Source organism: Gopherus flavomarginatus, chromosome 10 (genome assembly GCF_025201925.1).
Source record: "Gopherus flavomarginatus isolate rGopFla2 chromosome 10, rGopFla2.mat.asm, whole genome shotgun sequence".
NCBI classification, from domain to species: domain Eukaryota; kingdom Metazoa; phylum Chordata; order Testudines; family Testudinidae; genus Gopherus; species Gopherus flavomarginatus.
In genome coordinates, this window is record NC_066626.1 from 45,954,421 (window position 1) to 45,978,549 (window position 24,129).

Sequence of the window (24,129 nt, forward strand, 5' to 3'; positions counted from 1 at the left end):
CTGAAATGAAGCTGGGACTAGGACAATCACCATGCATCTTTCTAAGTTTTCACTAGACAGGCAGATAACTTCAAGTATCAGTATTTTTGTTTGCAAGATGGATTTAAGGTATTGCGTGAGAGGAATTTCAAGTGGTCTCCAATCAGCTACAGCCAGTAGGTATCACAGTACACCAGAAGATCCACACCCATGTTCTGGGCAAAAAGATCCCTGAGGGCTGAGACATGGTGAAAAAATTCCAGTTTCATTAAACAGTCTAAATTGGCTCTTCAGTTCTCTGTGGACTCTTCCCCAAAGGAGCAATAACCCCAAAGGTTAGAACTAATGGAGACATTTTTGTAGAAATTAAATGATCAGGTATGAAGAGTCAAAGCTGTTTTCCCATGGCATACCACACTTAAGTTCCTTATTCAACCAGCAGGAGGCACTCTTCTTTCTGCCACCCTAATTACCTATATTATAATGGCAAAAATAGTGATCACAATATAAGCTGAAACTTTATATACACGGAAATAAAATCATATTTTAATTTGAAAGACCTAACAAGATTATTATAAGTGGTGCTTGAAAGGTACTCTAATTATCCAAATGAACATGTAATACAAAGTGGTCTATTTCTGTGACAGGGTCTTCAGTAAGTAAAATAGTAATGTATGAATAAATATACTGTAAAGGTATTATGTGTTTTACAATTCTTGAAGTCCTAATTTTGTCAACCTCTGTACTGTTTGCAAAGATCTATAGATCAATCAGTCCTTATCATCAGTCATTGTTTATGTTCATCAGTAATGATTTGTCAAATTTATTAATTTGAATGTTGTATTTCTTTAACATGTATTTCTTTTTTCCCTTAGCATACACATTTTATGATTACATCTTGCCACTTTTTAAAAAAAAATTCTTATTTTTCATCTTGACATTTTAGTCTTCACCTTTTTTCATGTCGATTCATTGTGTGCTTTGTAATAAGTATTTGAAAAATAAGATAATTTGTAACTACATTTTGGAATAAAATATTTTTGCCGTTAGCCTTTTTAGAAGAATGCCTAATTACTTTGCTGCTATAAAATTTTTTACAAGCTTTTCTCCCCTGTATTTCTTTATTAGGTGGTTGTGAATGCCCTTTTAGGAGCAATACCATCTATTATGAATGTACTTCTGGTTTGTCTTATATTCTGGCTAATTTTCAGCATAATGGGAGTAAATTTGTTTGCTGGCAAGTTCTTCTCCTGTGTTAACACTACAAGTGGTAACCCTTTTCCAAGAGAAAAGATTGAGAATAAAACTGAGTGTGAGAATTTTATGAAAAGCCATGAAGATGTCCTGTGGAAAAACGTGAAAGTAAACTTTGATAATGTTGGAGCTGGCTATCTTTCTCTGCTGCAAGTAGTAAGTGACAATTCTGTATATATTTATATAGTTTAATTCCCTGTCTATAGTTTTTAGAAGCAAAGTTGGATTCCTTAATTTTCATTCTCGCCCTAAAGTCATGGATAATCTATTGATGAAAATTGTTAGTGCATTAAATATAAGAAAATTTGCGAGTCTTGGAGAAGGAAACTGTTTTTATGATTACCATGGAGATTACAAAAATGTAGTTCCAAAGCAGACATTCTGGACCTTTATCAGGGATTAATAGGTGGCTTGCTTAATTATCTTTTTGATGCTGTTCCATGCAAGCAGATTAATATTGGTATTTGGTATCAATTTGGCAAGCTCATGTGTAAACTTTGGAAGAGGAGAAGTGTTTACTATCAGCCAGAATATATAGAATGAAAAAGAGAGGACTGTTGAGAGCCAAAAAAAAAAGGTTCACGTTCATCCCAAATCTCTGCAGATTTCACTAAAATATTCCAATGCCACAGAGTAAAGGTAAAATAAAAATGTACCTGAGGTTTTATTGTTTTGTTTTGTTGTTTTGTTTTTTACTTACCCTATCTAACTGTGCAGGGCATGGACAAATGTGATTTTTACCATGCTAGCCCAGTGAGCAAACTAAAAGACCTTGCCCATTTTTCAAATTCACTGATTTAAAAGTAGAGATCAAGGAAGAGAGTTTTAAACCACCTTCCTCTTTCTCCATGTTGTATGCTGTCTCCTAGTTTTTCTCCAGTTCAGTTGCTTTCCAACCATTACTCATGTTTTGAGGGGATTGTGCTTAACTCTAGGCCAGCAGGTTCAGAAGAACTGATTAGTGTCATGATTCTGAGCACAAGTATTTTCCTAGCAGACCATCTATAGACCAATTAGGACAGGAACATGCATTTCTAATCAGGTTCACTTGGCAAGCTGCTTCTGCGAAAACATTTGTGCGCATAAACACATTCTAATTATTCTCTTTCAAACTCTGGTAGGCTGGTAGTCCTCTGCTGGCAGGCTACCTTTGTGATTGCTCTTGGGAGAAACCAGCACTTAATGTTAAAGAGGGTTAGGCAATTGCATAAATTATCTATTCTGGATTACATGGGTGTGCCCGCCTCTGTTATATGCGCTGTGGTTCAGCTGTGTATTTGAATATGAATTCCACATATATTCAACATGTCAACATACTACATGTTGTTTCTAGTAAAATTTAAAAAATTACACATTTTTGTATGGTTTGTTTTTACGCAATATTGTTATTTATGTAGTAGAGATTACAGTATTTGGGGGGGACAGTTTCACTGATTTCATGTTTCTGTTTCTTTTTTCTTAAAGTACCATTTTTAACATATCTAATAAGTAATTATTAACAGAAGAGATGGGCAAATGCCAGACAATAATTTCTCATGAAAATTTATTTGAATTAACTCAACTTGCATCAGCCCTGGTCACACTTCGATTGTCTTTGACCATTTGAGTAATGTTTTTTCACATTTATGTTAACTGAAAATGACTTCATGTCACAGAATCACTTCAACTAAATAGAGGCTAAATGCAATAAGAAGGTGCCAGTGAAGAACCCAGGAGGAAGGGAGGAGCTCATCAACAGCTCTCTTCTGACAAGCCCATTTCTCCACTATATTAGTGGCAATGTGGAGAAACCGGATTCTCCACCCAGGCATGGTAGCCGTATACTGACACATGCCACAGTTGCTTCTAGGACAGAGGCAGTTTGTGCTAATAGAGATATGATTAGTGGTTTATTAACTGAACCAAAAGCCTGTGCTTGGGTGGACCTCTCTTGACATTGTAGCTCCAAAGGGCATGCTATACTGAAGCATTCACTGCTTCATAGAACTCTGCCACATCCTTTTTCATTGGAAAATTGCATACCATTTGCTTTTGAAAGACTTCTTTTTTAAGGAAAATAAAGGGAACAAGTCAAATCCCAACATCTTTGCACAGTATACACTCAACAAAAGGGCTTTGGATTGCAGTATATCGTGCCCCTCTTAAATTAACTCAGTACTTGGTTTTTGTGTCCAGTGTGCAAGATAATACACATCGGAAAGAATTATTTGAATTGCTTGCACACATTGCTAGATATAAAATAACTGTGACTGCCCAGGAAGAAAACCTGGACATCACTGTAGAAAGCTGAATGGAAAAAAACTGTTCATTTCCCAGTGGTGGTCTTAAAAATGAAATGTTAAGATGCATAAAGAAAGGGATAGAAAATGATGTCTTGCCCAGCCTTAGTTGGAATGCTCAGTTCCAATGTTCCATCCTGGTGACCCCATCTGACCAAAGAAGCAGCATTGTGGCGGGGGGGGAGGGGGTTGAAAATGACTAAAACAGGGGTCAGCAACCTTTCAGAAGCAGTGTGCTTCATTTATTCGCTTTAATTTAAGGTTCTGCATGCCAGTAGTACATTTTAACGTTTTTTAGGTTTCTCTCTATAAGTCTATATATGATATAACTAAACTACTGTTGTAGGTAAAGTAAACAAGGTTTTCAAAATGTTTAAGAAGCTTCTTTTAAAATTAAATTAAAATGCTGATCTCAAGCCACTGGCCTGCTCAGCCTGTTCCCAGCCTGGGGTTCCGTTCACCTAAGCCAGCAGCGTGCTGAGCGGGGCCTGAGGCCGGAACCCCAGGTTGGCAGCGGGCTGAGCAGGGCCGGCGGCTGGGACCCCAGCTGGCAAGGGGCTGGCAGCCAGAACCCCAGACCGGTGGCGGGCTGAGCGGGGCTAGCATCCCACACCAGCAGCAGGCCGAGCTGCTCAGCCTGCTGCCGGTCTGGGGTTCCATCCACTGGCTCCTGCCAGCCAGGGTCCCAGCTGCCGGCCCCGCTCAGCCTGCTGCCAGTCTGGGGTTCTGGCTGCCGGCCCCTTGCCAGTCTGGGATCCTGGCCCTGCCCACATACAGTAGGTATCTACCTTCTCCCTGGTTCTGGCCCATTCTCTTCCTCTCTCTGCACTGAGCTAAGGGGGGGGTGCACTGAGCACAGGGCTAGGGGTGAAGGAGCAGACTGGGGGTTGGGGTACAGGGTCTGGCCAGGAGCTAGAATGAGGGAGGGGGCTCAGGGTTGGGGCAGGAAGTTTGGATGTGGAGTGCTTACTTGGGCAGCTCCCATTTGGTGCAAGGGGTGCAGGTGGGAATGTGGCGGGGGGGGTGCAGGAGCTCCCATTTGGTGTTCTGGGTGGGGGGTGGGGATGTGGGGGTGCAAGAGTCAGGGCATGGGGTGTGGGGGGGCTGGGTATGTGTGAGGAGTCACGGCAGAGGGTGTGGGGAGTGCAGGAGTCAGGGCAGGAGATGTGAGGGAGCTGGGTATGTGTGGAGGGTGCAGGACTCAGGGCAGAGGGCTGGGGGCATGAGAGGGGGTGCAGGAGTCAGGACATGGGGTGTGGGTGCTGGGTATGTGTGGAGGGTGCAGGAGTCAGGGATGGCATCATGGGGGAATGCAGGGGGCTGGGGTGCAAGGGGGTTGCTGGGGTCAGGGCAGAGGGCTGTGGGAGGTGGGCTGGGATCAGGGGGGTTCTCCCAGCCCCCTGGCCTGAGTGGCTCACAGCAGGGGGCTGGAGGGATACACCCCGTTCCTACCCCTCTTCCCCAAGGCCATGCTCCTGCCTCCCTTCCCCACCTCCTTACCAGTCTGAGCAGCAAGGGCGATGAGGCTGCTCTTCTCCCCTCCCCTCCCTTGCAAAGGCCATCGGTGGCAGGGAGGGAGAGGAGGCGGGGCTCGACACAGCACTCTGGGGGAAGGGGTGGGGAGGGGGAAGTGGGCTGAGCCGGACCCCAGCAGGCAGCAGCGTGCCATTACAAATTGGCTTGCATGCCGTCTTTGGCATGCGTGCCATAGGTTGCCGACCGCTGGACTAGAAGCATGGAAATACTTTCATGTGAGGAGAAGGAGGAAAATTGGGACTGTTTAGTTTAGGGAGGAGGGGACTAGGATAAAAATATACAGAATAATTAATGATATAGAGAAGTTATTTGAGGCTTCTATTTATCTTTTCTTAGAGTACAAAACCAATTTAATGCAATATTGCTCATTTAGTCATTTTCATAAATAATCAGTAGAACTCATTACTGCAAGATAATGTTAAGGCCAAGAGCTTGGTAGGAATAAAAGGATTATATATATATGGATAAGTGGGTTACAGAATGTAACAGATATAAACCTGGTTGTTCAGAGTACAAGACAGCCACTAGCTGATGGGATTAGAAAGAAATTTGTCCTAGGTTATTCCATAATTGTTCATCAGTTTCTCATGCCTTCCCTTGAAGCATGTAGTGCTAGCTGCTGTCAGAGACAACAATGGTCCATCTTGTCCAGTGTTCTGAGGCAGTTCCTCATGTGAAGACACTGTCCCTGCTGAGGTTGAACTGTTCTTTCTGGCACTGTGGCTACTCTGCTGCCTCTTAAGTGGAGGCATTTGTCCTTACCCACTACATGGCTATTAGTTCAGGTGGAGGGAAGCCTTCCTATGTTGCTGCGCACTGTGGCTTTTCTGACTAGCATATATATTGCAGCAATTGTGCTTTGTGTTGTTTGCATGACACGAAAATGTTGCACTGGTTGGACAGCTGATGTCAGTGGAAAAATAGTTCAACAACCATGGTTTCTTCCTTTGTTGTTTATCAGATGCTGTACTTTGCACTTCTGATTGCCTACGTGGAGTAGTGGAGACAGTGGTACCCTGGGAGGCTCCATAATCTCTTCTGGTCCCTGTGGCCTATCCTATTTAATTCTAATGCATTTCTCACTGAGCACCATATTCCATCTCTTGAGTATTTTCTTTTTGGACACTGTGGAAGTAAAATGTTAACATCATACTATGTCAATCTCTTTCCTGCTCGTTATTACAATTTGTCCTATGATAAATTGGATGGGGATTCCACAACTGCCGCTCCCAAGAGAAGGAGGAGGGTGGTGGTGGTTGGGGATTCCCGCCTCAGGGGGACTGAGTCATCTGTCTGCCACCCTAACCAAGAAAACCTAGAGGTCTGTTGCTTGCCAGGAGCTAGGCTTCACGATGTGACGGAGAGACTGCTGAGACTCATCAAACCCTCGGATCGCTACCCTTTCCTGTTTCTCCATGTGGGCACCAATGATAGTGCCAAGAATGACCTTGAGCGGATCACTGCAGACTGCGTGGCTCTGGGAAGAAGGATAAAGGAGTTTGAGGCGCAAGTGATGTTTTCGTCCATCCTCCCTGTGCAGGGAAAAGGCCTGGGTAGAGATGGTCGAATTGTGGAAGTCAACAAGTGGCTACACAGGTGGTGTCGGAGAGAAGGCTTTGGATTCTTCGACCATGGGATGGTGTTCCAAGAAGGAGGAGTGCTAAGCAGAGACGGGCTCCACCTAACGAAGAGAGGGAAGAGCATCTTTGCAAGCAGGCTGGCTAACCTAGTGAGGAGGGCTTTAAACTACGTTCACCAGAGGAAGAAGACCAAAGCCCTGAGGTAAGTGGGGAAATGGGATACCAGGAGGAAGCACGAGCGGAAGAGTGCAAGAAGGGAGGACTCCTGTCTCAGACTGACAAAGCGGGACAATCAGTGAGTTATCTTAAGTGCCTATACACAAATGCAAGAAGCATGGAAAACAAGCAGGGAGAACTGGAAGTCTTGGCACAGTCAAGGAACTAAGATGTGATTGGAATAACAGAGACTTGGTGGGATAACTCACATAACTGGAGTACTGTCATGGATGGATATAAATTGTTCAGGAAGGACAGGCAGGGCAGAAAAGGTGGGGAAGTTGCATTGTATGTAAGAGAGCAGTATGACTGCTCAGAGCTCTGGTATGAAACTGCAGAAAAACCTGAGAGTCTCTGGATTAAGTTTAGAAGTGTGAGCAACAAGGGAGATGTCGTGGTGGGAGTCTGCTATAGACCACCAGACCATGGGGATGAGGTGGACGAGGCTTTCTTCCGGCAATTAGTAGAAGTTACTAGATCGCAGGCCCTGGTTCTCAAGGGAGACTTTAATCACCGTCATATCTGCTGGGAGAGCAATACAGCAGTGCACAGACAATCCAGGAAGTTTTTGGAAAGTGTAGGGGACAATTTCCTGGTCCGAGTGCTGGAGGAACCAACTAGGGGCAGAGCTCTTCTTGACCTGCTTCTCACAAACAGAGAAGAATTAGTAGGGGAAGCAAAAGTGAATGGGAACCTCGGAGGCAGTGACCATGAGATGATCAAGTTCAGGATCCTGACACAAGGAAGAAAGGAGAGCAGCAGAATACGGACCCTGGACTTCAGAAACGCAGACTTTGACTCCCTCAGGGAACTGATGGTCAGGATCCCCTGGGAAAATAATATGAGAGGGAAAGGAGTCCAAGAGAGCTGGCTGTATTTTAAAGAATCCTTATTGAGGTTGCAGGAAAAAACCATCCCAATGTGTAGAAAGGATAGTAAATATGACAGGCGACCAGCTTGGCTTAACACTGAAATCTTGGCTGATCTTAAACACAAAAAAGAAGCTTACAAGAAGTGGAAGATTGGACAAATGACCAGGGAGGAGTATAAAAATATTGCTCAGGTATGCAGGAGTGAAATCAGAAGGCCAAATCACACTTGGAGTTGCAGCTAGCAAGAGATGTTAAGAATAACAAGAAGGGTTTCTTCAGGTATGTTAGCAACAAGAAGAAAGTCAAGGAAAGTGTGGGCCCCTTACTGAATGAAGGAGGCAAGCTAGTGACAGAGGATGTGGAAAAAGTTAATGTACTCAATGATTTTTTTGGCTTCTGTCTTCACAAACAAGATCAACTCCCAGACTGCTGCACTGGGCAGCACAGTATAGGGAGAAGGTGACCAGCCATCTGTGGAGAAAGAAGTGGTTCGGGACTATTTAGAAAAATTGGATGAGCACAAGTCCATGGGGCCGGATGCGCTGCATCTGAGGGTGTCATAAACAGACAGTTAAGGGTTAATGTCTCTTTTACCTGTAAAGGGTTAACAAACAGGGAACCAAACACCTGACCAGGGGACCAATCAGGAGACAAGATACTTTCAAATCTCGGTGCAGGGAAGCCTTTGTTTGTGTTTTTTGGGTTTGGCTTTGTTCTCTCTGGGTCCTGGAAGGGACTAGACGTGCAACCAGGTTTCTTGCCAATCTCCCTGCTGCAGTCTCTTATATATTCAGAATAGTGAGTATTAAGTAGCACATGCGGTTATAGTCTTTTGATTGTTTTCTATATTTGCAAATGTGTATCTGGCTGGTAAAGTTCTAATGTGTATTTGGCTGGAAGTATTTTAAATTGTATTTCTGCTGGAGGAGGCTTTTTCTCCAGTTTCTATAAGCTGACAGACCCTGTAATTTTTACCATCTAAATTGCAGAGATAACTTTTACTTTTTTTTCTTTCTTTTTATTAAAAGTTTTGCTTTTTAAGACCTGTTTGATTTTTTTCCCTTGTTGAGGCTCAGGGGAATTGAGTCTGTACTTAACAGGGAAGGAGAAGGGATGGGGAGAGAAGTGGGGGAACCACCCTGATTTCTCTGTGTTGTGATTCAAGGAGTTTGAATCACAGTGATCTCCTAGTGTACCCAGGGCAGGAAAGATCTCGGAGGAAGAAAGGAGAAGGGGAGGGAAATGGTTTATTTCCCTGTGTTGTAAGACTCAAGGAATTTGGGTCTTGGGGTCCCCAGGGAAAGTTTTTGGGGGGACCAGAGTGCCCCAAAACACTATATATTTTTGGATGGTGGCAGTGTATCAGATCTAAGCTGGTAATTAAGCTTAGAGGAATTCATGCTGGTACCCCAATTTTTTGAACTCTAAGGTTCAGATTGGAGAAATATACTATGACAGAGAGTGCTAAAGGAGTTGGTGGATGTGATTGCAGAACCATTGGCCATTATCTTTGAAAACCCATGGCGAACGGGGGAGATCCCAGATGACTGGAAAAAGGCTAATGTAGTGCCCATCTTTAAAAAAGGGAAGGAGGAATATCCTGGGAACTACAGGCCAGTCAGCCTCACCTCAGTCCCTGGAAAAATCATGGAGCAGGTCCTCAAGGAATCAATTCTGAAGCACTTAGAGGAGAGGAAAGTGATCAGGAACAGTCAGCATCGATTCACCAAGGGCAAGTCATGCCTGACTAACCTAATTGCCTTCTATGATGAGATAACTGGGTCTGTGGATCAGGGGAAAGCAGTGGATGTGTTATTCCTTGACCTTAGCAAAGCTTTTGATACAGTCTCCCACAGTATTCTTGCCAGCAAGTTAAAGTAGTATGGATTGGATGAATGGACTATAAGGTGGATAGAAAGCTGGCTAGATCGTCGGGCTCAGTGCGTAGCGATCAATGGCTCCATGTCTAGTTGGCAGCTGGTTTCAAACGGAGTGCCCCAAGGGTCAGTCCTGGATCTGGTTTTGTTCAGTATCTTCATTAATGATCTGGAAGATGGCATGGACTGCACTCTCAGCAAGTTTGCAGACGACACTAAACTCGAAGGAGTGGTAGGTACGCTGGAGGGTAGGGATAGACAAAGGGACCTAGACAAATTAGAGGACTGGGCCAAAAGAAACCTGATGAGTTTCAACAGGGACAAGTGCAGAGTCCTGCACGTAGGACAGAAGAATCCCATTCACTGTTACAGACTAGGAACCGAATGGCTAGGAAGCAGTTCTGCAGAAAAGGACCTAGGGGTTACGGTGGACGAGAAGCTGGATATGAGTCAACAGTGTGCCCATGTTGCCAAGAAGGCTAACAGCATTTTGGGCTGTATAAGTAGGGGCATTGCCAGAAGATCGAGGGACGTGATCATTCCCCTCTATTCGACATTGGTGAGGCCTCATCTGGAGTACCGTGTCCAGTTTTGGGCCCCACACTACAAGAAGGATGTGGAAAAATTGGAAAGAGTCCAGCAGAGGGCAACAAAAATGATTGGGGGCTGGAGCACATGACCTATGAGGAGAGGCTGAGGGAACTGGGATTGTTTAGTCTGCAGAAGAGAAGAATGAGGCGGGATTTGATAGCTGCTTTCAACTACCTGAAAGGGGGTTCCAAAGAGGATGGATCTAGACTGTTCTTAGTGGTACCTGATGACAGAACAAGAAGTAATGGTCTCAAGTTGCAGTGGGGGAGGTTTAGGTTGGATATTAGGAAAAACTTTTTCACTAGGAGGTGAAGCACTGGAATGGGTTACCTAGGGAGGTGGTGGAATCTCCTTCCTTAGAGGTTTTTAAGGTCAGGCTTGACAAAGCCCTGGTTGGGATGATTTAGTTGGGAATTGGTCCTGCTTTGAGCAGGAGGTTGGACCAGATGACTTCCTGAGGTCCCTTCCAACCCTGATATTCTATGATTGTATGATCCTATGACTCACCACAGGATTACCCTTATGTTCCCTTACCTCCAATCCTAGAGAATAAGATTGGAGGAACATCATTTTTATCTCAGAAGAAGAACCATGAAATCTATTATCTCTATATAAATCCAACTTCTTTTTCACATATACTGCCAACCTGTGCACCATTCTGTGACTGGGCAACAACTTGCATCAGATCATCTGTAAAACTCCCTGCCTGACTGTTTTTGCCAGATTTTTTGCCTCTCCCACCCCGCAAAAAACCAAACATTTCTCTATGGTGACATCATACTGTGTGTCCATGTTAGGATGATTCCCTTGCATTTATATGGTGCCTAAATCATGGGTTATGGGATTTTTCCCCTTCACTGTTTGTGTAACTATTTGCCGTATTTACTGTGAATGCTGATGACCAGAAAAAGGAAGTTAGTTATCGGATGCTGTTGCAACATTAACACACCTAAAGGACCAACCTGTCATTCCCAACACCACTGTCCTGAACCCTGGCAGAGTGGCTATTACAGGAATCTCAAAATGCCCATCATGAGGCACATACATGTACAAAACTTTTGTTTGCTAGACAGAGAATTACAGACATCAGTAAATGCAGTTGAGTTATTTTATCCAGGATAAGAGGACAGTGTCTGCACAACTACAGAGTGATAAATTTGTTTCCAGAGCAGAGGCAGAAGGAGCTATTACAGGAATCTGACTACAGCCTCTCAAAATAGGAATTTCTTTTTATGAATGTGATAAGAGAAAATTAAATTAAAATGTGTCTGTCTTTAGCCAATAAATGTTAGATTTTTTCCCCTAGGAACAATGCCTAGAACAAAGCCTGTGTGCCCCCAAAATGAAAAGTTTTAAATACATAACATTTCCCAGGCCAGCTTATTTTCTGCTTTTTCTTTGTAAGCTGTTCCAGTCCTCTCCCTGAGAAACTCAAAGCCACAGTGGTCTGTGAAATCCTTTCTGATGTTTGTAACAGTCAGAAAATGGAAACAGAAACATTACCATATCAGTTAGCTGTATAACTGATTAGCTCGGATGTTGACCAGAACTCAGCCCATCTATGGACTTTTGAAGAGTTTGCGTAATAATTCAAATAATTAACACATCCAGGAAAATCAGAATTTGTTCAGAGGTATTCTGTGGTCAAAAAAAAGGCAGCTGAATTAATTTGTGAATTATATACTCATCTCTTTCCAAGATACTAACGCTAAAGTAGAACCGTGCAAGTAAGTGATTCGTTGGTTCACTGGCAAGTCTGAATTTCTTTTTTAAAAAGTAAAGTGGAGTCAAATCAAATTTTTTAATTTTATTATTTTTGGAGAATCAAAAATTTTGAAGAAAAAATCACTTGTGTTGAACAAAACATTTCACTTTGATTTTGAGATTTTAAAAACATTTTTGTGTGAAATAAAATTAAAGGAGATTTTAAAATGAAAAGTTGTTTCAGATAAAAAATTGAAACATTTCATTTAGAAAATGTCAAAATGTAACATTTTGATTTTTTAAAAATGTTTTCTTTAACTGAAATAATTTGTCAAAACTGACATGAATTTGTGAAATGTTTCAGTGTTGCCATAGCTGCATTTTTTTAAATTTTTTTTTGCTCAAATTTGTAGCAAAAAAAATTCTCACTGTTATACTTTAAGTACTTTTATTCTATGAATTTGCAAATATATGGTGTGGGAAATGGGAGCCTTTCTTTCATAAGAATATGATTATAAAATGTTTCACATTTTCTTTGACCTGAAGCTTGACACAGAATTTTAACACATTGCCTTTTCATAGGCTACATTTAAAGGATGGATGGATATCATGTATGCAGCTGTTGATTCCACAGATGTAAGTACAGTACATATTCTTAAGTTTATTTGTTTAGAGTGGGTAGACTCTAAGGTATACAGAATGCTTCTTTAATATCTAACTTGAATGGCAGTGAAAAGGAAAGCTTAAAACATGGCCAATGTTGTATACAAATTAAATTTATAAAGTAATAAAGTGCACATTTCAGATGGAGCAACTTGCTTTCTTACAGTAGTTATTTACAATAAATATTGCTAACTATATAAAAATAGATTAACAAAGGCTAACAAAGAAATGCTTAAATACTGCTCTAGAATGGCCAAATTTCCTGGCTTTCTTTCTTTTTTGTTAATGAAGTTTGACACTCTGCATCGTTTTCAAAGATGACTTTGCAAGTGTGCACAGACAACCTACATTTTAATGTACCAACTGTCACGTATGCATTTTCCTGCTTTGTGTACCTGGTGTCCACTGAAACAAACAAATTATTGCAGAATTTTAGGAGGCATTAGAAACATCGTCTTCAGACAATTGGTCTCTTATTATTTAGTGCTGACGTTTTGCTATTTCTCCTTATTTTGTAGGTAGGCCAGCAGCCCAAGTATGAAGAAAGCCTGTATATGTATTTTTACTTTGTCATCTTTATCATCTTTGGGGCATTCTTCACTTTGAACCTTTTCATTGGTGTCATCATAGACAACTTCAACCAACAAAAAAAGAAGATAAGTATTTTAGCATTTCATCACTATATCAGAAAGAGCTGAATGTAAAAGAAATGATTTAAACATCAAGTGATTAACTTTTATAAGGGATGAAAATAATTATCTGAACTCTCTCATAATAGGTGTAGGGAACATGGGCCATATTTGAATCGAGGCCTGGATAACTTTATTTGATCAATTATTAAATAAAGTTTAATATTGATAAGAAATGTTAAAGCAGCTTTTGACTTTAGGTGAAAGGGCACTAGAGCAGACCATGTACTTGCCCTGGTCACCCCACCCCCATCCAAAGTTGTTCTGACTTTTGTCATAAGGAGTGAGTGAAAATGTATGAAAGAGTAATTGCTGATGAACAGTTAATCATATTTAGCAAAGTTAGAGTGGGCCTTATAACATTAGACTGACATCTGGTACCAGCTCCTTCTCACATGGGTCTCTTAGGGTATGTCTACACTGCAATTAGAAACCCACGGTTAGTCCATTTCAGCTAACTTGGGCTCAGGAGCTCGGGCTGTGGGGCTGTTTAATTGCATTGTAGACTTCCGGGCTCAGGCTGTAGCCCAAACTCTGGGACCCTCCCACCTTATAGGGCCCTAGAGCATGTGGGCCAGCCCAAGCAAGTTTTTAATTGCCTTGTAGACATACCCTCAGTGTCCCCTAAATAAAGGAACATCTGCTTGTTGTCACTAATGGATTTTGCAAGAAAACATTCTCTTCAGACTAGAATCTTCTGTTGCAACCTCAGATTGACAAACCAAATGATTGGTCCATGTTGAACCATGGTCAACATGTTGGATACCCTGATTAGCCGCTGAAGAGTTCCCCAAGGATTGGTCTTGGGACCAATTTATTCAATATTTTTATTCCTGATCTTAGCACTAAAAGCAGGAGTGCACTAATGAAATTTGCTGTTGATACAAAGCTGAATATTTTCTCTCTCAGATGCTTAGCTCGCTGTTTCTTGCTCACATGCTCAGGATCACTATATGTCAGGTCAGGAAGGAATTTTCCCCAGGTCAGATTGGCAGTGATGCTGGGGGATTTTTTGCCTTGCTCTGTAGCATGTAGGTGCAGGTCATTTGCCAGGATTATCTGGGCATATCTGATTTAATCATTTCCCTACCACTGTGAGGGCCTCAGGCATTGGTGCATGTCAGTCCCTTCTAATATCTGTGTTGTAGTCTTCTTTGGGTTGTAATATTTTGGTCTCATTTCAGTTGTTGGGTTAGTGTGCAGGTGCTGGAGGCATTGTTGGCCTGTGCCAAAGTGACAAGCTGCAAAGAAATCATTCTAAGAGTTGTACTTTTTTAAAGCAAAGGCAAGAATTAGCTTCTGCTTTTGCAGATTCTTGGCCCAACCAATTATATTAAAGGAACAGTTTTCCTTCTTAACATTCCTTTGAAGTATTAAAGTAATTCTTCCTTCTGTTAACCTTATAAGCTGATTTAATTACTGAGGGCATGTCTATAATAGAAAATCTATATTGGCACCAGCTGCAGCACTCTACTGTATACACTACAGCAGGGGTCAGCAACCTTGCAGAAGTGGTCTGTCAAGTCTTCATTTATTCACTCTAATTTAAAGTTTCGCATGCAGGTAATACATTTTAACGTTTTTAGAAGGTCTCTCTCTATACGTCTATAAACTATTTTTGTATGTAAAATAAACAAGTTTTTTAAAATGTTTAAGAAGTTTCATTTAAAATTAAATTAAAATGCAGATCTTATCAGTTTAGTGCAGTGGTTCTTAACCTGGGGTGCACGCACACCCGAGGCAGGGCCGGTGCAAGGATATTTTGCTCCGTAGGCGAAACTTCCACCTTGCGCCCCACTGCCCTTTGCACATCAGTTCATTGCGGGGCAAATCCCGAACCTTTATAGACCACAGGGGCCAGCCAAGTCCAGGGGCTGCTCTCCAGACCAGGTCCCCCCTTTCCACCCCCTGAACTTCCCTGGATGGTGCACAGCCCCCCCACGAGCCTTTCCCATCCCACCTAGGTGGCCCCCACCCTGAGTCCACTCACTGGCTTTGCAGGGCTTGGGTCGCTGCAGCAGCTCGGTAGGGAGGAGCTGCCTACCGGAGGCACCGGAGAGCCAGAGCATCCCATTTGTGGCAGCAGCGAGCCCCAGCCATGGAGGAGCCGGCATGGTGCAGGGGGGCAGCTGCCCTGCAAAGGCAGCAGCGCCACTAGCAGGGAGCAGCTGCGTCCCCCCCTCCTGCCCAGGCTGGGGCCCGCCCCCACCCCCAGAGTCTCCTGCAGGCTAGAGTGGATGTATGCGGACGCCAGCCTCCATGTGCCCCCCAGCTTCCCCCTTGCCTAGGGTTACCATATTTCAACAATCAAAAAGGAGGCAAGAGCTCTTCCCTAGCCCCGCCCCCATCCCCTCCCTCCCACTTCCCACCCCAATTGCCCCAGTCAGTTCCCCCAATCCCCCCACCCTGCTCCTTGTCCCCTGACTGCCACCTCCGAGACCCCCCACCCTAACTGCCCCCCTAGGACCCTATCCCCTACCTGTCCCCTGACTGCTCCAACCCTTAGCCACACCCCTGCCCCAGACAGACCGCTGGGGACTCCCACGCCCCATCCAACCCTCCCCATCCCCTGACAGGACCCCCAGAACTCCCAACCCATCCAACCCTTCCCCTCCTCCCTGACTGCCTCCCAGACTCCCCTTAGCAGGCCCATCCCGATCAGACACTGGCTCCATGTGAAGGCAAAACTCCACATGGAGTGCTGAGGCAGCGGGAGCGGGGAGCTGCAAGAGGGGCAGTGGTGGCAGTGGCTCACACTTCCGGAAGCTGCAGAACCCAAGCGCGGTGAGGAAGGAGCTGGGAGGACACGCCTGCCTGGTGCTTCAACCCCCGAGGGGGCTCCTGCAGTGGATGCATGCGGGCGGCAGTCCCCATGTGCCCCCCTGGCTCACCCCTCACCGTGCTTGGGCTCTGCGGCTCCCAGGAATGTGAGCCACAGCCCCTCCCGCAGCAGGCTCAGAGCCCCACGACCAGCGGCTCACACTCCCAGGAGCTGCAGAACCTGAGCGTAGTGAGGGTAGAACCGAGGAATGCACCGGCCGCTGGTCTGGGGTCCCGGCCGCCAGCTCCACTCAGCCTCTGCTGCTCTGGGGTTCTATTAACTCAGCCGGCCACGTGCTGAGCAGGGCTAGTGGCCGGGACCCTGCCTGGCAGCTGCGTGCCAGGCAATTGGCTCATGTGCCAAAGGTGGCACGCATGCTGTAGGTTGCCGACCCTGCTGCACTACAGCAACAGAAGGGGTTTCTTCCATCACGGTAGTAAATCCAGCTCTCTGAAAGGTGGTAGCTAGGTGAACAGAAGAATTCTTCCATCAGCCTAGAACTGTCTACATCGAGGGTTAAGTCAGCTTAATTACATTGCACACTGCATGAAATTTTTCACAGCCCTAAGCGATGTTGTTTTATCTCCCTAACTGTGTCATGTAGACCCACTCTTATTGTTGTAATTGGCAAGCCAGATAAAGAATCCATTTATCCTTAGGTTAAAATTCAGTTATAACCTTTATTTTTTTTATTGTGTTGTGTTAATGTTAATTAGTTTAGATAAACTAGAAGTGAATCAGTGACTTATGTTTAGCTTCACATTTGTTCGCTTAATCTTTTAATAAAATCTATAAAAGTATATTAGACTAGTTTGTCTTTCAAAACTTTAGTGTGGAAAAACAACCATACCAGAGGTAAAGGCAAATCCAGTGAATAGTCCTGAACCCACATTTCAATCATTTGATTAAAATCCAATTACTATTACACAACAAAGAGGTAAAAAAGAGCAGAGAAAGAAACAACTAAAACACTTCCCTTAGATTTTGTTCCAAATAAAGAGATAATAGTCTTTTATTTTTGAAGTTTTTAAAGAATTTCAATCTACAGTGGTATCTGAATATTATCAGTAGCACTTTTTCCAACTACAAACTGTAGCTCAAAAAGTTGCATGTGGTTTCCTTTTTTGCTTTAGTATGGGGTTGTCATACCACAGCTTCATTTTTATTCATGCCAAATATCTCTAAATTGTCTGCTCTTTTAATGAGTACTGCTAGCTAAAAGCTCAGTTTTTCACCCCTTCTCCCCAACATTAAACAGCCTCATTTTTCTAGCAAGACTTCATATGCTCTTAAAGAATTCAGTTCTATGTAATCTATTTTGATCCCTGAATTTTGTCTTTTGAAAGAATGAATACCTGTATAGTAAATTCTATGTTCATATATAGAAATAATATCTCTAATGGCATGGTTGTAACCAGTTATTTCATTTCTTTACCTTGGAGGTCAAGACATCTTCATGACAGAAGAACAGAAGAAATATTACAATGCAATGAAAAAGCTGGGATCCAAGAAACCACAAAAACCTATACCTAGACCAGCGGTAAGAATGCACGTTAACTTACATTAATCTGAATTTGGGAGCAAATCACAACTGCAAGCTAAGTGTCAAACATTTCTGGATGTTATAGTTGGAAATGGAAATGTATGCATATTTCTGTTTCAGAATGGTAGCTGTGTTAGTCTGTATCAGTAAAAACAACGAGGAGTCCTTGTAGCACCTTAGGGACTTACAAATTTATTTGGGCATAAACTTTTGTGGCTAAAACCCACTTCATCAGATGCATGGAGTGGAAAATACAGAGGCAGGTATAAATACACATCACTTGAAAAGATGGGAGTTGCCTTACCAAGTGGGGGATTTAATAAAATTCTACTTACTCTTTCACTTTTTTTCAGAACAAATTCCAAGGTTTGATGTTTGATATTGTAACAAAACAAGCATTTGATATCAGCATCATGATTCTTATCTGCCTCAACATGGTCACAATGATGGTAGAAACTGATGACCAGAGTGATGAGATGAAACATATTTTATACTGGATTAACATGGTCTTTATTGTCCTTTTCACTGGAGAATGTGTCCTCAAACTAATTTCACTCCGTTATTACTACTTCACCATAGGCTGGAACATTTTTGATTTTGTGGTTGTCATTCTCTCCATAGTAGGTAAGAAACAATTACATTTAAAAAGAATCTAATGAAGGGCAAACATTTGTTATAAAAATTTGTTTTAATAATGGAAGATTTACAAGATCAGATAGACCGTTACTTAGCTTTCACTTCCCCTGATTCTACAGTAAACAGAAAAAATGCATTAGAGCATTTATTGTAATCTGTACATTACCATTCTCAACCTCAGAAACAGCAAATGGGCTTTCTTAGTACTTTAGTATATTAATTTTAATATGAATTTTTTCATAACCCATCATAAACAATGGCAAAACAAATATGGTACCTGTGCAGTGTGTTTTAATAGATGCTATTGTACAAAACGTAAGAATGCACATTTGACTCTCTCCCTATTCAGAATCTCTACTAAGGCTAGATATGGCCTGTCTTCATTTATGCTCTGTGATATGGAAAATTTAAATTGTTATAAAACAGACTATTGTTTTGTTTTGTTTACAGGTATGTTTTTAGACAAGGTGATTGAAAAGTATTTTGTGTCCCCCACCTTGTTCAGAGTTGTCCGACTCGCCAGAATAGGTCGAATCCTGCGTCTCATTAAGGGTGCTAAAGGGATCCGCACTCTGCTTTTTGCTTTGATGATGTCTCTTCCCGCTTTGTTTAACATTGGTCTCCTGCTTTTCCTGGTCATGTTTATCTATGCTATATTTGGAATGTCCAAATTTGCTTATGTTAAGAAGGAAAGTGGGATTGATGACATGTTCAACTTTGAAACGTTTGGCAACAGCATGATCTGCCTATTTCAGATTACCACATCTGCTGGTTGGGATGGCTTGTTAGCACCAATTCTTAACAGTGGAGAACCGGACTGTGATCCTAATAAACCTCACCCAGGAAGCTCTGTTAAAGGAGACTGTGGTAACCCTCCAGTTGGGATTTTCTTTTTTGTCAGTTATATTATCATCTCATTTCTAGTTGTAGTAAACATGTATATTGCTGTTATTTTGGAGAACTTCAGTGTTGCTACGGAAGAAAGTGCTGAGCCCTTGAGTGAGGATGACTTTGAGATGTTCTATGAGGTTTGGGAAAAGTATGATCCAGATGCAACCCAGTTTATAGAATACAGTAAACTATCTGATTTTGCAGCCTCTTTGGATCCTCCTCTTCTTATAGCAAAACCAAACACTCTTCAGCTTATTGCAATGGATCTGCCCATGGTAAGTGGTGACAGAATTCACTGCCTTGACATCTTGTTTGCTTTTACAAAGCGTGTTTTGGGGGAAAGTGATGAGATGGATGCACTTCGAATACAAATGGAAGATCGTTTTATGGCGGCCAATCCTTCTAAAGTCTCCTATGAACCAATTACCACCACATTAAAACGAAAACAAGAGGAAGTATCCGCTACTGTTATTCAGCGAGCTTACAGACATTACCTTTTAAAGCAAACGGTGAAAAAAGTTTCATTTATGTATCACAAAGGAAAGCATGGTTTGCCTATCAAAGTAGATATGACTCTGGATAAGCTAAGTGAAAACTCAGCTGCAGAAAAAACAGATAAAACCCCCTCCACAACTTCTCCACCTTCCTACGATAGTATAACAAAGCCAGACAAAGACAAATATGAAAAAGACAATTCAGAAAAAGAAGACAAAAGTAAGGACACCAGGGAAAGTAAAAAGTAAAAGAAAACAAAGAATTCCATTCATCACCAATGGTTTACAGCTTGAGAAAGTGACATTTATGTCAATAGGGCTCCTGTAGGAGGTCTACACCAAAGTGACAGCTTTTACACATACATGCACATACACACCCTTTAAGGTCAGTGCCTATATCAAGACAGTGACCCCTTGTCATCAAACTATGACTCTGTAGGGTAACAGCTTTGCCAAGAGATTATTATTACTAGCTGGTACTGATGAAGAGGAGACACAACATTGCTATTCAGACTGTTAGGAACATTAAAGGATGCAAATCTATAATTCTTAAAATGCGTGTGTGTTAACAACAAATACTTCAGCGGCGTAATTATATCCATTCTCTGCATTTCAATGGCTACATTTGTCCTACTTTTAAAATGTCTGTTGGTGCAGTCATTTGTCTTAATTCACAGATTTTTATATGTGGTTCTTTTATGTTGGGAAAAGGAGATATGTGCTCTTTCACAGGTATTCAAGTGTCAGATACTATTTATGCGGCATGGTTCTTAACAAGCTAATTAAAAAGTGAGGTCCCTGCCCCGTGACCTTAAACCTAAATCTGATCAGTGCCATCACAAAAAGATGACAAGACCATGGGGAATATAAACAAGATATCAATAAATACCAGTAGAGCAGTCTGCCCTTAGAAGAGGGTAATTATTCTCACAGACAGCTGATTCGTTTATTAGTTCCACTTTTTTCTTTTTGGTTACTTAGTTTTTGGTTTTCTTAAAAAACATTTTTACCTATTATTTTAAAGTCTATATTTGGTGAGTTCGGATTGAAGTGATTTGCATGAAGGCATGCTGTACTTATTGCTCATGCATGGAAACATATGACCTCACAAAGAGCAGCAGAGTTCTAACTACTTCCAGATTTCAGGCTGGCTCTTAATTTTGAAATATTTTAACTATCATGAAATAAAACATCCAGAAAAATAATAAATATAAAGTAAAAAAGAATACCCAAAAATGGAACAGTCATTTTTTTTGTTTGGTTGGTTTGGTTTCTTTTGGTTTGTTTGTTCATTTGTTTTTTGCCTTTTAATATAGACAATTACATTTCAGCAGTGCAGTCCATATTTTACTCTAAGGTCTGGAGCTACATTCTGTCTCTGCTTCTCTTATTCTTATGAGTAAAACCCATTTAAGATAAAGGGAGTAACATGTGCAGATCAATGGGAATGTTAAGCACCATTGGGACAAATACTGCCTTGCTTTATACCTTATGCCAACAACCCAACCTTGTTAGAATCATAGAATATCAGGGTTGGAAGGGACCTTAGGAGGTCATCTAGTCCAACTCCCTGCTCAAAGCAGGGCCAATCCCCAGACAGATTTTTGCCCCAGATCCCTAAATGGCCCCCTCAAGGATTGAACTCACAAGCTTGGTTTAGCAGGCCAATGTTAGAGTTGCAAAGGGGAGACATGGCAGGGGAAGGTGTAAATTAGGGAAGAATTTGGTCCCCATATGTTTTTGTCAAGTGTTCTGCAATATGAAATGAATCTTCCTCAAACACTGAAATGTTCAAATAGGTGTAGTTATTCTGCTTTATGCTGCAGTATTTTTTAAATGTCATCTGTTCTCAGCAAGGCTGACATTGTAATTGTCAATGAAATGGCTTTTGATATTTAAATCGTTTGACACAGTGGTACATGTTTGAGCAAGCAAATAACGACCTGACCGCAGTATTTATTACATTATGTACCTTAATAAGTCGAGTTTGCAAACTTTCAACAGGTAATATGTTATATTCTGTACAATTATAAATAATTTGAAGGTTGTCACTGATGCATGTTTATCTGTATCTTATACCTTGTTGCTGTATCTTACATCATCCAAAGTTCGGAAGTCTGATATGGGAAGCCATGTGTCAGTGGAAAAGTGAAACAAATTGTTCACCAGACATCATTCTTCATGTCAGTAAGCAATAGTTTGCTGCTATTTAAGAGCTTATTTTTATTTAATTTTAAAAAATATATCATGCAGTGTATAATTGGACTATACAGGACATGTAAACTGTTTAACTTGTTGAAAATGTGGGGTTAGAAAACAGTTTTGTAAAAAAAACTATATTATTTTTCAAAATCACTTTATTTTTCAGCATTTTGTACCTATAAGCAGCTACAGTTATCCTCAAGTTGTTGTCAGTCATTTTTTTGGTCATTTCTACTCCTTTTTCGTTAAGAAATTTAAGCTATGAAGAAATGAATAGGTAGTTGTACACTTCTGCTTATTATTATAGTTGAACATATTTTAGTATGAAATAATTTTAAATAAAATAGGGACCAGAGTTCACTTGCTTCTGAGTAGGTTGTTCCTTGTATGTGGAAAAAGAATGGAGAAATTGGTTGAATTTCTAGCGCTGCCTGCATCTGAAGTTTTGAGGTAGTCTTATTCATGGAATCCTTGATCTTTCACAGTGTCTGTTTATATAGACTGTTATTCTTGTTGATTCATGATGCACTAGAAGTGTTTAAAGTATAATATGGGATCTACAATCTTATTTTCACAAGAACCAAGTAGTGAACTTGTATAATGCATCACATCAGGATGTTTTTGTTTCTTACTCAAGGTGGAGTTAAACATAGACGACTCCTTTTACTAAAACTATTGACATGTAATGTATTGATGAACTGCATGCCAGAAAATGTTTTCCTATAAATACATTACTAACCAGACAAAAGAATAAAGATTAAATTTTTATCATATGTACTTGTTCAATCTGTGATTTATTATGTAAAATTAATACACAATAATAAATGGGTTGCTATTAAAATTAAAGGGGAATGGCTTTAGTGATGGGGCAAAGGGGTCTTTGACCCTTAGACCACAAGTTACAATATGGCTTAAGTCAGTATTGATAGAAACTTGTTACCATCTGATTATTTTTTAAATTATGGGAAAGAATTAGTGGTCTCAATTCAATTTTTAGTAAACAGCATCACAACACAATAATAAGAGGCACTTGTTCAGGGTGTTGTAGCAGGTGGTCCAAGAATTAAATGAGCATGGTAACTTTAATTACCATTTTATCCTCACAGGTCCCTCTAGATTAAGCCTGAGGTAGTGGTGCAATGTGGGGACTTTTGTACTGCTGATGCCCATGCTTGACACATTCTGTGAACTTAAAGAGAATTCCAGCCTCCAACACTATCTATATATAAATGATCAGTTTTCAAAATGGAGAGCGGTAAATAGTGGTGTCCCCCAGGGGTCTGTACTGGGACCAGTCCTATTCAACATATTCATAAATGAGCTGGAAAAAGGGATAAATAGTGAGGTGGCAAAATTTGCAGATGATACAAAATTGCTCAAGATAATAAAGTCCCAGGCAGACTGCAAAGAGCTACTAAAGGATCTCTCAGAACTGAGTGAGTGGGCAACAAAATGGCAGATGAAATTCAATGTTGATAAAAGCAAAGTCATGTACATTAGAAAATACAATCCCAACTATGCATACAAAATGATGGGGTCTAAATTAACTGTTACCAATCAAGAAAGAGATCTTGGAGTCATTTTGCATAGTACTCTGAAAACATCCACTCAAAAAAGCGGCAGTCAAAAAAAGCAAATAGAATGTTGGGAATCATTAAGACAGGAATAGATGAAGGGTAGACAACCTATTGCACCATGCTGATTTTTAGTGGTCCTGGCCACCGGTCCAGAGGGGCTCTACATTTTAATTTAATTTTAAATGAAGCTTCTTAAACATTTTAAAAACCCTTATTTACTTTACATACAACAATAGCTTAGTTATATATTATAGACTTGTATGTTAAAAACATTAAAATGTGTTACTGGCACACAAAACCTTAAATTAGAGTGAATAAATGAAGACTTGGCACACCACTTCTAAAAGGTTGCCGATCCCTGGGATAGATAATAAGACAGAAAATATCACATTGCCTCTATAAATTCATGGTACACCCACATCTTGAATACTGTGTGTGGATGTGGTTGCCCCATCTCAAAAAAGATATATTGAAATTGGAAAAGGTTCAGAAAAGGGCAACAAAAATGATTAGGGGTATGGAATGGCTGCCAGATCAGGAGAGATTAATAAGACTGGGGCTTTTCAGCTTGGAAAAGAGACGACTAAAGGGGGATATAATAGAGGTCCATAAAATCATGACTAGTGTGGAGAAAGTGTTATTTATACCTTTTCATAACACAAGAACTAGGGGTCACCAAATGAAATTAATAGGTAGTAGGTTTAAAACAAACAAAGGCAGTATTT

At 41.3% G+C, this 24,129-nt stretch overlaps 2 protein-coding genes across 2 annotated transcripts in view; both read left to right on the plus strand.

Annotated features, from left to right (window-relative positions):
- Positions 1–22,563, plus strand: part of LOC127030224 (sodium channel protein type 2 subunit alpha-like) — a 138,253-nt gene extending 115,690 nt beyond the window's left edge. The window contains exons 23-28 of the mRNA XM_050916324.1: positions 1,108–1,389; positions 12,471–12,524; positions 13,070–13,207; positions 17,497–17,601; positions 17,958–18,228; positions 18,691–22,563. Coding sequence (XP_050772281.1) covers positions 1,108–1,389; positions 12,471–12,524; positions 13,070–13,207; positions 17,497–17,601; positions 17,958–18,228; positions 18,691–19,874 — 2,034 coding nt within the window. The 3' untranslated portion in view covers positions 19,875–22,563. The remainder of the gene's footprint in view (positions 1–1,107; positions 1,390–12,470; positions 12,525–13,069; positions 13,208–17,496; positions 17,602–17,957; positions 18,229–18,690) is intronic.
- LOC127030195 (sodium channel protein type 1 subunit alpha) overlaps positions 1–24,129 on the plus strand; it is a 358,700-nt gene that overhangs the window by 93,018 nt on the left and 241,553 nt on the right. The gene's annotated exons all lie outside the window — the stretch shown is intronic.